Below are 16499 nucleotides of genomic sequence, written 5' to 3'. Positions count from 1 at the left end.
GCTGCCTTAGTACTTTGCGCTCTCCGGCTTTCTGTGAGCTATACTGCAGTAACTCATGGGTTGTCTCTGCTGTCCATTACATGGTTTTGTCTGCTGCTGCGCAGGAGCCACAGTCATCTCTTTACCTCTACCCCTCCTCTCAGAATGAGGGACTTGGATGATCCCTAGTAATTGAGGGGATTTGGGGAAGTCTGCTAAGGTTACCTCCTGGCAGCTGCTAAAGTCTGTTCAGGGAGAGTAGAAGGAAACTCAGTGGCTGTGCAGCTTCATTGTCTGGGCCCCTCTCTGCAGCCCCGCTGCCTTTGGCCTCATTTACTTAGTTTTCCACTTGTGCTCTATCACCCTGAGAAAATGGTGCTTTTACTCTTTCCCAAGGGCTGCCAGATCCCTATGGAGGGCATGCACAAAGGCTTTCTGATATCTGCCACCATCCTCGGTCTTGTCTGGCTGTTGATGATACACAGCAATACATGAGCTCCAAAGGGGACATTTGGTTGCATGTGGGCAGCTTAAACAAGAATGATAAGAGAGACGATTATTTTAAAATTGGTTATTTAATCACCATTGGCCTGACCAACCACACTGAAGTCAGCATGTGATATGTAACTTTATTTCCTTGCGTTGTACTCGACATAAAGCAATGTATACTTATGGTATCTCTTATCGGATACTTTTGTGGCTCAGGGTTATCCTATAGTTGTCAGATATATCATGTGCATGACAATAGTCTTATCTGATCTCTTCCACCATACATATTACTTTAAATTTCTCTCTCTCTCTGCACAGGCACGTTAAAGTGTTTGTGAATGGCTGTGTTTCGGAAGCAAATGTATAACAAGAATTTTAAAAAAATTCTTTAAGGCAAATTTCTGGCCTGCTAGTCTTAACATAAGATATTAATTAGTAGAATGACATGTGAGTTTAACAAGACTGATTATTCAAGGTTTTCTTACCTGTTTTATCTTAATGAATAAAACTTAGTGATAGTGGATGATTATTTAAAATATTTTACATACCTTGGAAGCCATCTTCCTGCTTGTTGTGCAAACAATGCATTGTGAAATGAACACTAATGCAATTATCTTACCTTTCTTATTTTGGCAGAAAAATTTTAATTAAAACTCCCAGTAAAGATATTGAAGTTGCTGTGTGTTTTGTGTTTGTTTCCTTATGCAAGCAATTTAAATACTAGCTTGAATTGATTTTAATTCTGTTGAAAATGTTTTACTTAATCAAATACAAATCTTTTTATTTTTTTAATCTGGCTAGATTTATGGGTTGTGGGTGAAATACTTCAAGCTGTGAACAATTACTTATTTTAACAGCAGTTGATGAACTGTGACTATACCAATAATTGCCAGCAGAGAGCTCCACAGGCTTATCTTTGGCGGGCTACAAAGAGTTGGCTCTCAACTGTTTTAATCTAAAGCTATATTTTCTCACATAAAATCATAACTTACTAATGCAAGAAATATTTTTAGTTTGTATTGACAGTGAATATGTAACTTGTAAAACACAAATATCTCGCAGAGCTCCTGCTGGCAAAACTTTTTTTATCTCCTCTAGTAGAAATGTTGCTTTACGGGGGTAAAGATTTAACTCATCAGTTGTATTATGGCCTAGCCATTGCATGAAGGACTTCTGACTGGTTAAATGTATTCTGACATTTAGTCACCGGTTCAGTTGACGGTGGTAGTCAAGAATATTCCATAGCATGGTCACATTAAAAATGACATGCGTCTGACAAAGTGGGTATTCACCCACGGAAGCTTATGTTCCAATACATCTGTTAGTCTATAAGGTGCCACAGGACTCTCTGTTGCTGATGAAAAAGAGTTTCTCTGAATGCCATAGCTACTCTTCAAGGTATAGGTCCTAATTCTGTGCTGACTTACAGGAAGCCCTTTAAATCAACACCAAATTTGCAAGCACAGTTCATTTTGTTGTCTGATTTTTAAGAGTTCTCATCAAAATGTTTCCACCAACTTTTTTAAGGGCCTTTAGTTTTTAAATGTGTTGATTTTTTTTAATGCTCTTTTGTAGGTGTATTTTTACACATTGTTGCAGACACTCTTGGAAGCGTTGGTGTAATCATATCAGCTATACTGATGCAGAACTATGGTCTAATGATAGCAGATCCTATCTGTTCAATGCTTATAGCTCTACTTATAGGAATAAGGTAAGTGTTGATACAAATGACTAAATAGCAAAACATTTAGTAACCCATGTTTGTAATCACAAGCCTAAAAACAGAGGTAGGTCTGTTTTAAAAACAAAATTACAATGTTGATTCTTGACAGTGTTGACTCTTTTGCTCTAAAAATAAACAGTTTCCTCTCTTTGCTGTTTTTTTTCCATTCTTTGTACCTATTCTGGTTTTTCTTGCTTGAATCATCTTGATCTTTTTCAGCAGTCACCATCTGCATATTTTTGCTTTATTGTCCTAGCACTGCAAAGATTTTGTTCTGATCCATGTTGTAAAATACTTCTCTCCCCTTGCATTGTACATGCTAATGTAAGCTGATGTACTGTACTAGTAAATGGAGCAGAATAGCTCAGTATAGTGGGGTCCAGCTTGCTGGTACAAGATATGGCCTGATCCTTGCTGAATTAAATATCCATGCTCATCAGAGAATGTTGCTTGATCCTTTGTATTTATATTCTGAGGCTTTGTGGATACTCTTTTTTTAAATAGCATATGCTAGGTCATTTAAAAGGTGGTTCCCATGTTGAGGCATGCAGTAGTAGAAGATGGTGAACTGCCATATATTTCCCCATTATTGTTTACTGAAATTATTGTGAATAGAAGTTTCATTGAAACCAGAGTTTTCAGTGGCACTCTTCTGGTAATTTCTTCAATGATGGTAAAGGGTAGAGTATTTCAGTTTCAGACAACTACTATAACAGAGCATTGCTACGGTTTAACAGGCAGGTGTTATCCAGTATTTGAATGGCTGCAGCTGTACTTGGGTACTATTACCATATATGGTAATACATGGCAGTATTTGGAGGCAGTTTGATGTGACTCTCCTTTGGTATCTTCGAGAATTACGGATAGTCATTTTAAGCATTAACTCTTCAGGGATGCCTAGAACAATTTATAATAGTACATTCTAATAAACTATTATATTTTGACTGCATTTATTAATACTCATGCAATACACAGACATTATAACAGTATACTTACTACTTTCTCCTTTTATCAACACTAGCTAAATTTGATATGTTTAACTAAGCAATTGTACAAATGAAACTGCTAAAATATAATATAACTAAGAAAATTCAAGGTGACCAATAGGAAAAAGATAAAGCAAAAGTGATAGCTTAGTGGAATGCTGGGATTTTTCTAGGTTAGTATTCTGTTTTTAAGGTCCAATCCTGTGGAGACTAATGCATGGGGTTAACTTTTGTGCAAGGTGCTAAGCAAAGCAAAAAATACCATTTATGTGGAATGGGAATGGGGGGACAATAAATGACATTGTTTGGACATTGGAAGATGTTTGCTGCTACTTTAGTAGAGGTTATATCACTTTATGTTGTGGACATAGGAATAGCGTGTCATATTTAGATAAGAGAATTTCCAGGCTGTTGTAGCATGTGATGAAAGGGCTAGAGACCTGTTCCAGGTGACGACATGCCTAGACAGGAAAAAAATGGAGCAGTTGGCAGGGTCTTGTTGGTCTTCATCAGAGGCTCCTTTAAATGTTACTCTGCCTGCCCAGGATTCTGTGTAAATTCTCCGAGGATCATTCTGGGGTCTTTGCACTGCCCAGTTGGTCACTAATCGGCCATGTCCTTGGTATAAAGCAGCTTGTGTTTCGGTCTCAGCCTGCCTAGCCTGTTGCAGCAGGGGCAGATTAAATGTCTTTTCATATAATGATAAATCAGAAGTTGGAAACCGAACTGCTGGTGCTTTTTCTGAGGACCTAGTCAGTGAGATGTGTGGTGGTCTCTTCCTGAATTAATCTGTAAGGCCATTCTCTTCTCCTCAAGACTTGCCTCTGCAATCATGACTACAAGAAATCAGCCATTCAATGATGGCTAGGTTGTGTTCAGTAAAGAATAACTGATCTGATTTATTTTTTTTAAAGGAGAAAGGTCAACTTTACTTTCTCCCTTCTATGTAACTGTATAATCTTTTGCTTCATTTTGTTTCACACATTTGCATCTGGTTTCAAATGACTAAGCTCTTTTGGGGTAGGGACCATGTCTAAAGTTAAGATTTCATGATAACCGTTACAGACAGGTTATGGGCTCCCATGAATTTTTGTTTATTGCCCATGACCTGTCTGTGACTTTTACTAAAAATAACCAGGGGACAGGGTTAGGTAGGGTGGGAGTAATGACAGCTGGAGTCCCATGGTGCGTGTGTGGGGAGGGACATGCCAAGCCCCTGAATTGGGGGTGGGGGGCAGCCCTGGCTCCAGCAGCCGCAACCACAGTGTGGGTGCACAGCCCCTGCTCCAGAGCTGGCCGCAGCTGCAAGACAGGGGCATGCAGTCCCAGTTCCAATGCCAGCTGCAGCTGAGGGGAGGGGCCACAGCCACAGCTCCTGCCCTTGTCACAGGGCGGGGGTGTACAGTTCCACCTCCAGCCCTGGCTTCAGTCACTGACCGCTGAAGCCAAAGAAGTCTCAGAGATCCGGTAAAGTCATGGAATCCGTGACTAAATCATAACCTTAACCACGTCTAACTAGGTGTTCAGCATCTAGTACAGGGTTGGCAAACTGGCTCGCAAGCCACATGTCTCTCTTACCATTAAAGTGTGGCTCACAAGGCCCCCATTCTCCACCTACCAGACTGAGGGGGTGGGTGGGTGGGTGGAGGGAGCTCAGGACCTTGGCCTTGCAGTGGAGTAGTGAGGTAGGGGCTTCTGTCCAGCGGGGAGGAGGGTCTCAGGGCTTTAGCCCTGCAGGGTGCACCAGCCAGGGCTCGGGGCTTTGGCAGGTGTGCCCTGACTCTCAAACTTCTAAAGATTGTGGTATGTGGCTTGGAGGGTCAGTAAGTTTGGCCACCTCTGATGTAGTGCAAGGGTGCAATAAGAAAAGCCGAAGAGGAGTTTGAAGAACGGCTAGCCAAAAACTCCAAAGGTAATAACAAAATGTTATTGTTAACAAAAACATCAGAAGCAGGAAGCCTGCTGAACAACCAGTGGGGCCCCTTGACAACCAAAATACAAAAGGAGCGCTTAAAGACGATAAAGTCATTGCGGAGAAACTAAATGGATTCTTTGCTTCAGACTTCACGGCTGAGGATGTTAGGCAGATTCCCAAACCTGAGCTGGCTTTTGTAGATGACAAATCTGAGGAACTGTTACAGATTAAAGTGTCACTAGAGGAGGTTTTGGAATTAATTGATAAACTCAACATTAACAAATCACTGGGACCAGATGGCATTCACCCAAGAGTTCTGAAAGAACTCAAATGTGAAGTTGCGAAACTATTAACTAAGGTTTGTAACCTGTCCTTTAAATTGGCTTCGGTACCCAATGACTGGAAGTTAGCTAATGTAACGCCAATATTTAAAAAGGGCTCTAGAGATGATCCCGGCAATTACAGACTAGTAAGTCTAACGTCGGTACCGGGCAAATTAGTCGAAACAATAGTTAAGAATAAAATTGTCAGACACATAGAAAAACATAAACTGTTGAGCAATAGTCAATATGGTTTCTGTAAAGGGAAATCATGTCTTACTAATCTGTTAGAGTTCTTTGAAGGGGTCAACAAACATGTGGACAAGGGGAATCTAGTGGACATAGTGTACTTAGATTTCCAGAAAGCCTTTGATAAGGTCCCTCACCAAAGGCTCTTACGTAAATTAAGCTGTCATGGGATAAAAGGGAAGGTCCTTTCATGGATTGAGAACTGGTTAAAAGACAGGGAACACAGGGTAGGAATTAATGGTAAATTCTCAGAATGGAGAGGGGTAACTAGTGGTGTTCCCCAAGGGTCAGTCGTAGGACCAACTTATTCATAAATGATCTGGAGAAAAGAGTAAACAGTGAGGTGGCCAAGTTTGTAGATGATACTAAACTACTCAAGATAGTTAAGACCAAAGCAGATTGTGAAGAACTTCAAAAAGATCTCACAAAACTAAGTGATTGGGCAACAAAATGGCAAATGAAATTTAATGTGGATAAATGTAAAGTAATGCACATTGGAAAAAATAACCCCAACTATATATACAATATGATGGGGGCTAATTTAGCTACAACGAGTCAGGAGAAAGATCTTGGCGTCATCGTGGATAGTTCTCTGAAGATGTCCACACAGTGTGCAGAGGCGGTCAAAAAAGCAAACAGGATGTCAGGAATCATTGGATAGAGAATAAGACTGAGAATATATTATTGCCCTTATATAAATCCATGGTACGCCCACATCTCGAATACTGTGTGCAGATGTGGTCTCCTCACCTCAAAAAAGATATTCTAGCACTAGAAGAGGTTCAGAAAAGGGCAACTAAAATGATTAAGGGTTTGGAGAGGGTCTCATATGAGGAAAGATTAAAGAGGCTAGGCCTCTTCAGCTTGGAAAAGAGGAGACTAAGGGGAGATATGATAGAGGTATATAAAATCATGAGTAATGTAGAGAAAGTGGATAAGGAAAAGTTATTTACTTATTCCCATAATACAAGAACTAGGGGTCACCAAATGAAATTAATAGGTAGCAGGTTTAAAACAAATAAAAGGAAGTTCTTCTTCACACAGCGCACAGTCAACTTGTGGAACTCCTTACCTGAGGAGGTTGTGAAGGCTGGGACTATAACAATGTTTAAAAGGGAACTGGATAAATTTATAGTGGCTAAGTCCATAAACGGCTATTACTCAGGAAGGGTAAAGAATGGTGTCCCTAGCCTCTGTTCATCAGAGAATGGAGATTGATGGCAGGAGAGAGATCTCTTGATCATTGCCTGTTAGCTTCATTCCCTCTGGGGCACCTGGCATTGGCCACTGTCAGTAGACAGATACTGGGCTAGATGGAGCTTTGGTCTGACCCAGTACGGCTGTTCTTATGTGTTATGTCTCCACTATGGACACTATACTGGCATACCTATTCCGGTATAGCCCTATAGCGTAGGCCTGGCCTATACCTAAAATTTAAATCAACCTAGCTACATTGATCAGGTGTGTGAAAAATTCATGCCCCTGAGTGACATAGTTAAGATGACCTAACCCCAGGTGTAGACGCACATAAGTTGACAGAAGAATTCTTCAGTTAATCTAGCTACCGCTTCTCAGGGAGGTGGTTTAACTACAGCGAGGTGTGGTGGAGGGGACACACCTTCCATTGTTGCATTTGTGCTTCAGGCACTATAGCATCATTGTAGCATATGCAGCATGACATAGCCATGGACACAGCATATGCTGACAGATGGTTGTTTAGGAACACCATCTCTCTGAATGAAGTTAGCTATGGTGAAAGAAGCCCTCTTCTATTGACGTAACCCCCAGTGTAGGTGCAGCTGTTAGTATAGCTACATCAGTCAGGAGTGTGAGAAAACCACAACTTTTACCTGTGTAGGTATGCCAACATGAACTCCAGTGTAGACACAGCTGTATTGACAGAAGAGGACTAACTCCCCTCAGGCAGGTGATGAGAAAAAACACTGGTTAGTGGAGGCTGTGTCCAAGCTACAGGGCTTTGCAGACATAGTTATGCTGGTATAGTCTCTAGTTGTGTAGACATACTGTAAGTAGGTGGATGCAGCTTGTTGGCCTAACTGGGCTAGACTGAGACACACAGCAAAGAGAAGAAAAAAGAAGCTGGCCAATTAAATATTTAGATGAAAAGTTTTCAAGGACAAGATGGAAATCAGCTACATTATTTGCATTGCCACCAAAAAGTGCTATAGCCCGTATGTATGTATGCAGCGTGTGCCACTTGGCTCTTCAAAGCTTGAGAAATGGCATCCTTTCAGTCCTTACAAACATTTCAGAACCCTGTCAGCAAACAAACAGCTGGGGCTTTTCACAGCTAGCAGCATTACGGCCCTGGGATTAATAGCTGGTTGATCGTCTCAGTTGCTGGTGAGCAGACATCCGTAGCCTGTATCAGTGGTGCTGGTATTGGACCCAGCCCACACAGGTAACACATCATTTGATCCTATGTCGATCTTCTGCTGAGTCCACAGGACTGTTTTTAACTCTATTTTTTAACCTCTCCCCCTTGCTCTCTGACCAGTTGGGTGAGTTGCCACTATGAACATTTTTTTATACAGCCTCAGAAAAGCTGCTGAGCATGGTTGGTGGCTACAACATCCTGTTTTGTTAGTTTTTGGGTCTTTCTAACTGAATTACACCTTCCCTGCTCTCTACACATGCATGGAGACAGAGTAACTAGCTAAGATCAGTGTCTCTTCCCCTGCTTCTCTCCCCCTCCACTAGAGAAACAGTCAAATGCTGCAGTGTAAAGTTTATGGGTTACATGAGCACTGTGAAAACATTCCTGTTTCAGTTAAGAAGAACTGGATGAGAGTGCTTGTGTTACTGCTGGTTACTCTAGGTCACCTTTGGGTCATTTAAGGGTCACTTCTTCATTGTGAGCTTTAATAATTTGAGCCAATAACTGCATCTACTTATCTTTACTCCAATTGATGTTCTACCTTTTACCTATCCTTTCTAGTCTCAGTGAGTAAATTAGTTTTCAAAACAAAAACAAAACCTAATTTAGTGCATCATTTAGTATCATTGTATTATGAGTAAGGCACTTTGTTTTCTGTATTTACTGATATTTCTAAAAAAAAAAAAAAGTCCTGGATTTTTAAAAAGTTGGTATTCAGGTGACTTTCAAATACCCCGCCACCCCCCCCTCCACTTTGTTTTTTTGGGGACCTCTTTGTGGAGGAAGCAAATGAGGCTGAAGCAGAGCAGAAGGCTGCACCCAGTGAGTACTAGCTCCTGGCCCTTCAAAGTGGCAGAGGATGGCTCCATCCTGCAGAGCCAGGGTAGGAAGTTCTCTTTCCAGTGGGGATGGGTTCATACTTGTGGGGTGCACCCCTCCTGGCCCTTCAGTGTGATCCTGTCCGCTTTCTTTGAGCAGCAGAGAGTGAGAGGGACAGGGAGCAAGACCCTGACAGCCGAGACCACCTGATCGCTATGTTGTGAATGCCGAGCAGCCCTCTTCTCCACCCCTTGCCCTTCTTTTTTGGTCTTTACCTATTTTCACCTATTTTTTTTATTTTAGAATGAACTGATGAATTCCAAGGAAGTGGGGGTGGGGAGGAATGCCTTAATTGTGAGGCAAAACCTATATTTGAGCCCTGAATGCTTTGGCCCCCATCACTGTGCTCATATGCAAATTACCATTTTAAGACTAAACACTTGAAATGGTATTTATAAATCAGATGACAACTCAGCACATGCAGTAGTAACATATTAAACTGATTTGCTACATGAGGTATGACCCTGAAATCCCCTTCATCATATAACCCAAACTTAGATTCCCACTGTCCGTGGTAGTGGGAATAAACTACTTTTTTCAGCATTACAAATTTTAAAATCTTTTGGATGTGTATGCACACTAGGTATGTTTTGGTGCTCAAAAGGGGCGTTGTGTGTCAAGCAAGTTAGCCTAATACTGTTGAAAAGTCCCTATAAAATGTGTGGTTTTGCCACTCTATTAACAGACCATGTTGTAGCTTATTGGGGAGCCCTCAATCAAACCTAGCTTGCAGCGTGATTTCAGATGTGTTAGCATGCATATTTATTGAAGTTTTTCCATCAGCTTTAGCTAATCCAATAGAAAAATACTCTTTTTGCCCCTCAAGACAGAGCCATTGAGACCACAAAACTTGTTGCTTGTCCATATAAAACTTTTTATAACTGTTTTGATGCAGTGTCGTAGATGACAACATAATTTATGTTGGATTGGAAGAACAAGAAAATTGGGAAACATTAGAACTCCTTTTTTAAAAAAGTGGTTCCGAAAGTCATTTTATTTTGAAGCACAGTTGACATCAAATTGCATTGTCTTGTTGCTTTGGCTTTATGCCAGTGTAATGCCATGAACATCTGAGCAATATAATGGAGCTTTATTGTGTAACAACCTGACAACTTCCACAACGTGGCAATATATTGCGCTGCACATTTTCATGTGGTTTTAAAGTAATGTATAAAAGTGCTTACTGTAGAAGGACATTCAAAATAGAGGAATAACAAGGCTTCTCATAACAAGCAGAGTTTAAACTAAAAAGTTTGCACAGGAATACACAGTTTGCAGAGGGTGGAAGTGTCAGAAAAAGGTGTGAATTGTAAAGTGAAGAGTTTGCCTATCTTGTGCACTTTCACTGTTAAAACACTGGTTTTGATTTCCTGCCTTTGTATTAACTGCTTGAGGTGATGTTGAAAAAAGTGATAGCAATGTGGTGCTCTTTAAGAATATATAGTGAGAGGCTATGAGTAGGGAAATGTCTTTTTATAGTATGCTGCTTTTTAGCAGAGTACTGCTCAAGAATCAAAGTTAAGTCAAATGTGAAAAAGGAACATTCAAACCTTGTAAAGAACCTACAGCATAATAAATGATGATTATCACATTTTGATTCTTCATGGCAATCAGTTTTAGTTGATGTTTTTTTCTTTATTCTTAAATCTGTAGTGTAAGAGTTCACAAGTGAGAGTTAATCGAATATATACAGTTGAAGTGAAACTGTTTTAGGGATTGGGTTAGAAGTTGCATCTGTTTGCTGGAATATTTGGTCTTTGCTGTTTTGGCTTATGTAAACTGTTTGTTTATATCTTACCCGCCCTACCTCTTAGTTCAGTTATGTTCGCCCAAAACCAGAAAGGAGTCCAGACGTACTGTACGATACCCATTCATTCTGAAAATGAGGACAGTCTGTTCCTATGAAGAGAGTGGCAGATGTGCTAATCTGTTCAGACAATATAGCAGTGGGTTAATTGAAACAAATTGTAGGCGGAAAAGAAACAGTATGGTCAAAGAGGCTGCCCTTTTCAAACAAGATGTTAATCTCCCTGGTACTGGTTGATGCATTTCCTCTGTGCACGAGCAACTGATTTGGATTAAATGTCCATTTCAGTTTAGAATTTTCACTTACTGTTAGGGAATTCTGGTAGGGTGACCATACGTCCTGATATTTAGGCATTTGTCCCGTGTCCCAAGCAATGTTTGGTCGGGACGGAATTTGTCTCTATACTTCACGGCACTCCATTTTTGTTTTGTTTTTTCCCCTCTGCCAGCAACCCCCCCCCCCCATGTGTCCCGATATTTTCTTCCTCTCATCTGGTCACCCTAAATCCTGGTACCAGTGCAAACAGCTCTCATTGATGTAGCTTTTGGAGCTTTCTATTAGTGACCTACCTACCTCTGCTCTGCTCACAGCTTTCCAGAATGGTGCAGTGAAAGATTCAAGAAAATCATGAGCTGCAGAGAAATTAAGCTTGTCTTCATTGCAGAGTTAACTAGTGTTCGATAACTTGAGTGTTGCTCCTAATTTGAGTCATACGCACAAGCTCTTAATTCGTGTGGTAGTGCTCACAACTCGAGTTGGTTGGTTATAGTGTGAGGCAGCTGCCAACACAATCACTCTGTGCAGGTTGAATGTTGTTTCTGTGTAGTTGCTCTCACCTGAGATAGGCTAGCTCGAGGGGTTAATTTTATTGTAGAAGTAAGCACAGTTATCTACCTTAAAGACACAGCCTAAGATTCTTCACCCCCCAAAAGGTGTGTTTTGATAGCAAAATCACTAATAACTAATCACATTAGTTACCTCACTGTAGAGTTAATTATCTCACTTTAGAATCCTTGTGGAGTTGAAATGCTGGTAATTTTTATCCCATGTAGCTAGGAGAGGTCCCCCACAAGTGTGTGTGTGTGTGTGTGTGTGTGTGTAGTGGCGGAATAATGTTGACCTCACCTAACTACGTAGGGATAAAAACTACAGTGTCTTGTCTCCACTAGGATTTTTTTGTGAGATAACTAATGCTAGTTTTTATTTTGCATTTTGTGGGAGTGAAGACAGCCCAACTTTCAGTGTTGCTCTGAAAAATGGAGAAGCAGAGGCTTGTGGGAAGAAGGTAGAAGGAGAGAGACTTATTTCACTCATGCTGTTCAAGTGTTGACTGCGGGGATAAAATTGACCACCCTGTAAACGTCATTGTACTGCTCTTATTTGTCAGCAAAAGTTGCGCACTCTCCATTGATTTTTTTTGTGCCTTGCCAAAGGTGGGGTGCATTCTCAGCCAGGAAATTGTCTACATTCTGCAGTTTTTCTCAATCCTCTGCTTCACAGAAGACCAGTTTTGAGTAAAGATGCTGCAAGTAGCTGATCTGATTTGACATCAGGAACCATTTCTCATCCTTAGGAATTCCTGATCGTAGTGGGGACCTCATGACACATCCTTTCCCACCTCCGCCCTGTTCACATTCCTTTTGGGAATGTTCTAAAACTCATTAGAATACTGAAATACAGATTCTCCCTAAACTGTTTCTATGCATGTATTACCTGATTGCATAGATTCCAGTACATATTTTTTAAAATAGTTTTACATGGTTTAGCTCCTTTCATGTGAGTGGCCAAACTGTTCAAAGCCAATTTCATGGGGGTTGTGGAGATCATATTAAACTTTATATGAAAAATACAGCTCATTCTGTGTGGTGGACAGATTCGTATCCATCTTATTCTTGGGCCACTCTGATCTTTTGCCTATCTCATGAGATTTGCCAAAATTCAAACAGTGTTGTCATAACTGTTGTACTCACTCTCTCATGTAGTTAATGATATTATAATATCGAGGTATGTCTGGGAGCTTAGAGCACACTTATTTTGCTGCCAAGATAGTGGGTTTCCATCAAAAGAGAGTGAGATGTTTGTGAATCTGAATTGTCTGCTCACTAATTGCCTGCTGGCGGATCCAAGGGACCATGCAGTGAGCTTTGCAGTACATGCTGCTCATGAACTGAGGGTTAATTTTGCTGGTCTTACTATATAATGGAAAACAAAGATTTAACTTCTTTCTGCTCCCCCTACTCCCGACAGCATCTGTTCACAAGATTAAACAGAAAATGTCTAGATTAAAATGGTCTTGTTTTTAAATGTGTGTCAAGTACCCTATCTGAACTCCTTCTCAAGCTTGAACATTATAGTATCTCTTAAGTTTCCTGGTATTCAGACTATCTTCTGGTTTTCTTGTATGGGTCCACTTAAATTTAATGGGTTTCAGAAGCCACAAATTATTGTGCAGGTCCTTAACTACCGTACTTTAAATATGGAAAAATAAAAACTGGTATTTTGTAGTCTCAGGCAACGAATATTCCAGAACATTGAAGCAATTTTAATACTAAACAGTGTGGTCAAGCAGCTGTATAGAATTAATCATCAAAAGAAAAATATGACAATAGGATAAAGGAAGAGGTCTCAGAAACCACTTTTGAAGCTACAGCGATTACAGCAAGATACCATATACTAAATATGATACTGGGAAAGCACATGGACTGCATATTAAGCAGTCAAAGAAATGAGGTATTTAATTGCAGTGACTGAATGGGTACAAACATTTAATTTACCAGAGAAGTTCTTTCCAGTGGATTACGCTTTCATTTTTTTCCTTCTCCCCTCCACACCACTCTTTTTTAGGTAAGAACTGAAACTACTTGGTCATGAAATTGTACAAATGAGCTATCAAGGAAGAAGTAGTAATATAAGTAGTAATGTTATAAATGTAGACTTACGAAACCCCATTTAAATTGAAGGTTACATATACGAGAGAGACAGGGTGGGTGAGATCTTTTATTGGACCAGCTTCTGTTGGTGAAAGAGATGAGCTTTTGAGCTTCACAGAGCTCTTCAGGTTTGGAAAAAGGTAACCAATTTACATATATAACTGAACAGTTATTACAATGGAAATATTTAATCACATTGTTTAGCTATATGATTAAAATCAAGGAAAAAAATTACCAAATTTCTTATTTTATTAAACCCAAGATTACGTTTAGTATGGAATTTTGAGCAGATGGCCCTAAATGGTGCTTGCATATTTGCAGTACTATTTGTTATGGGCCACAGTTGTTAAATTGCATCCATTGCCTTGATAAACATAGGATCTGACACTTGGATTTTATTATTTCTACTGCAATAGCATATCACTTCCGCTAACTTGAGTTAAAAACTCATTTTTCCTAGTGAAGACCAGGCACAAAGAGCTTGATAGCCCCCAACCACTCAGCCATTGGGGTGGCCAGCAAGCAACTGGTATAGCTGTACTGGAGCTACCCTGAATTGTGTAAAAAGGATGAGCAGGCGGTTGCCTTGCTTAAGCTAATTGAGGTTAGCCTATTTTAAAAGTACAGGGGAAACTTCATCAGCTCAGTGCAAACTCCAGCTTGATCATATCTATACTTAGGGGTCAGAACTGTGGCAGCTGTGCAGTGGCTGAGTTTCCAGCCTTAGTAAGCTTTTTCAGTACAAAGCCAAAACCTGCCCCACAAAAGGAATCAAAAATGAATGGATATTAACGGTGCTGTAAAATAAGTGGAATAAGCACAAGAAGGAAAAATGTATTCCCAAAGTTAATTAGCTTAATTGTGGTACCTGGCTATATAAGTAAAACTCATGATCCAGTTATCAACCGTCTTTTTCAGAACTTTAAAAGTAAAAAATTACAGAAATATTTGTGCAGTTGTAATTTGGTTGACACTGCAAATGAAAAGAATTAGCTGCTGGAAGGAAATTATTTTGAAATCTGAATTTAGATTTTTAAGACCAGGGTTTATGTGAAGAAAGGGCCAGAGTTGGTCCCTGAAACTCAGCAGGGATTGTTTGCCTCCAGCAGACTGTCACAAGTTTCATTTAGTATTTAAATTGCTGACTGTCTTAATCTAACTTCCTGTTTATGGTGTTAATACAGTGTCTGATTATGCAGTGTTCTGCATATTTTTTTCATTCTTGCTGTCCAAGGCTGTCTACTCTAGAAAACACTTCTTTTCCAGGAATGATGCAGCTGCACCAGCGTTGACAGTGCCATAAGCAGTAATGCAGCCTGAGCGCAGGTGTTTTTAGAAATGTGTGATGAAACTCTGCAAATAATTAAATAAATATTTGACAACGAAGCAGGAAACTAGCTCACTGTTTAATCTGGCGGATCTTTGGTACGTTTGGATTATTTACCAAATCGCATTAGCCACAAACGGTGTTTTGATCTGGTAAATACAATCTCATACATTGTTTTCTGTTTGATCCTTTTAACACCTTTCACTTCCTCTGCATCTGAGAGTGTGATGTGCTTCACTGCTTGCTTCTTCTGTACTAGCTACACACATTTGGACATTCATAGAACTGTTCTTTTCAGGCAGCAGGTTCAGGCCCTCACTTAGTGCTGCTTTACAGCTCCCTTACACTGTCAAGTAGTGTGACGTGGTTACCTCAACTCTTTCTATTCCCAGACATGGTCACTATGGAAATTGCATCTTCTGTAGTTGCATAGTTTGCAGAGTGTGCTTATGAAGAATGCTTAAGACTGTGCTGTGGGTTGTTCCTACAGGAGGCTTCCATGCTGTTTGCTTTCCTTCTCAGTCTGTTGCAATCAAGAACTAATAATAGCAAAGGGAAGTTCAAGTGCATGAGCTACCTCACGAGAAAAAAGCCCAAGAATTTCAAGCCCCACCATGACTAATTAAAAATATTAGTGATGTTTGGCCAAACTCTACTTTAACCCTCCTAGTATTATCTATCTTCATTCCTGATGGGTTGGCCCCGGAAGTAATTGTACTCACACAAGCATAAAGTCAACATGTTCCCAATGCTTTCCAGTATCTACAGATGTGAAAGGGAAAAATGTGGTTTCTTACAAGGCTTAGCCTTTCTGTAGCTGGATCTTTTTTCCCTGAACAATGGAAAATCATTGGCCCTAAACTCTGGATTCTCTCACTTTTAGAGGCTGACTGGTGTTACAGAACCACACATACGGTGGTGCTCTCACATGACTGGTGGAACCCTTCAGTGTGTCAGCCCTCCTCAAGGGTTACTCCCCCTTACAGGGGTAAGCCACTTGGCTTCACCACACTCCTGGGACCGCACCTCTGAGCCTTCAGTCCACCTGCCTCACTCTGTTAGCTCCCCTCAGTGAGCTAACTCAAATTGGATCTCCAGGGGGAGACTTACTTCCTTTGGGTGCAATGGAACCCTGGCCTCTTTAGACTAGAGTTATTCTGAGACAGTGATGTAAACCAGAAGGATTTGTTAAATGTCTGGAATGCAGCATAGGGAGCCCTTAGGTTAGCATGGAGAACAGGAAACAGCCAAGTCCCTCTGGGTCTGACTGGAGCCCAGGGCGCTCTCTCAGCTCCCAGTCCTGAAGCATCCCTGCTTCCAGCAGACCATGGCCCACATGTAGCTACTCCCCCCTTGGCCCCTCCTTAGTCTTTTTTGTTTCTCTTCCCAGGCTAACCTGGTCACTTTGTCTCCTCCTGACTTGCTCTTTGTTCTCCAGCTGGCCCCACCGTCTGGCTTCCTGCAGAGGGCTGGGTTTGTCAGTTACTTCGTAGCAAA

At 40.7% G+C, this 16499-nt stretch overlaps 1 protein-coding gene across 4 annotated transcripts in view; it reads left to right on the top strand.

Moving 5' to 3' along the window:
• The window catches only part of SLC30A7 (solute carrier family 30 member 7), a 52993-nt gene that overhangs the window by 25743 nt on the left and 10751 nt on the right, over window positions 1-16499 (top strand). For all 4 annotated transcript variants that reach the window (XM_050962372.1, XM_050962371.1, XM_050962373.1 and 1 more), the window contains one exon: window positions 2044-2179. In XM_050962372.1, the coding sequence (XP_050818329.1) occupies window positions 2044-2179 (136 nt within the window). The remainder of the gene's footprint in view (window positions 1-2043; window positions 2180-16499) is intronic.

The sequence above is a fragment of the Gopherus flavomarginatus genome, chromosome 7, assembly GCF_025201925.1.
Source record: "Gopherus flavomarginatus isolate rGopFla2 chromosome 7, rGopFla2.mat.asm, whole genome shotgun sequence".
NCBI classification, from domain to species: domain Eukaryota; kingdom Metazoa; phylum Chordata; order Testudines; family Testudinidae; genus Gopherus; species Gopherus flavomarginatus.
Note: the sequence above shows the minus strand (reverse complement) of the source record. Positions and strands in the feature narration are given on the sequence as shown.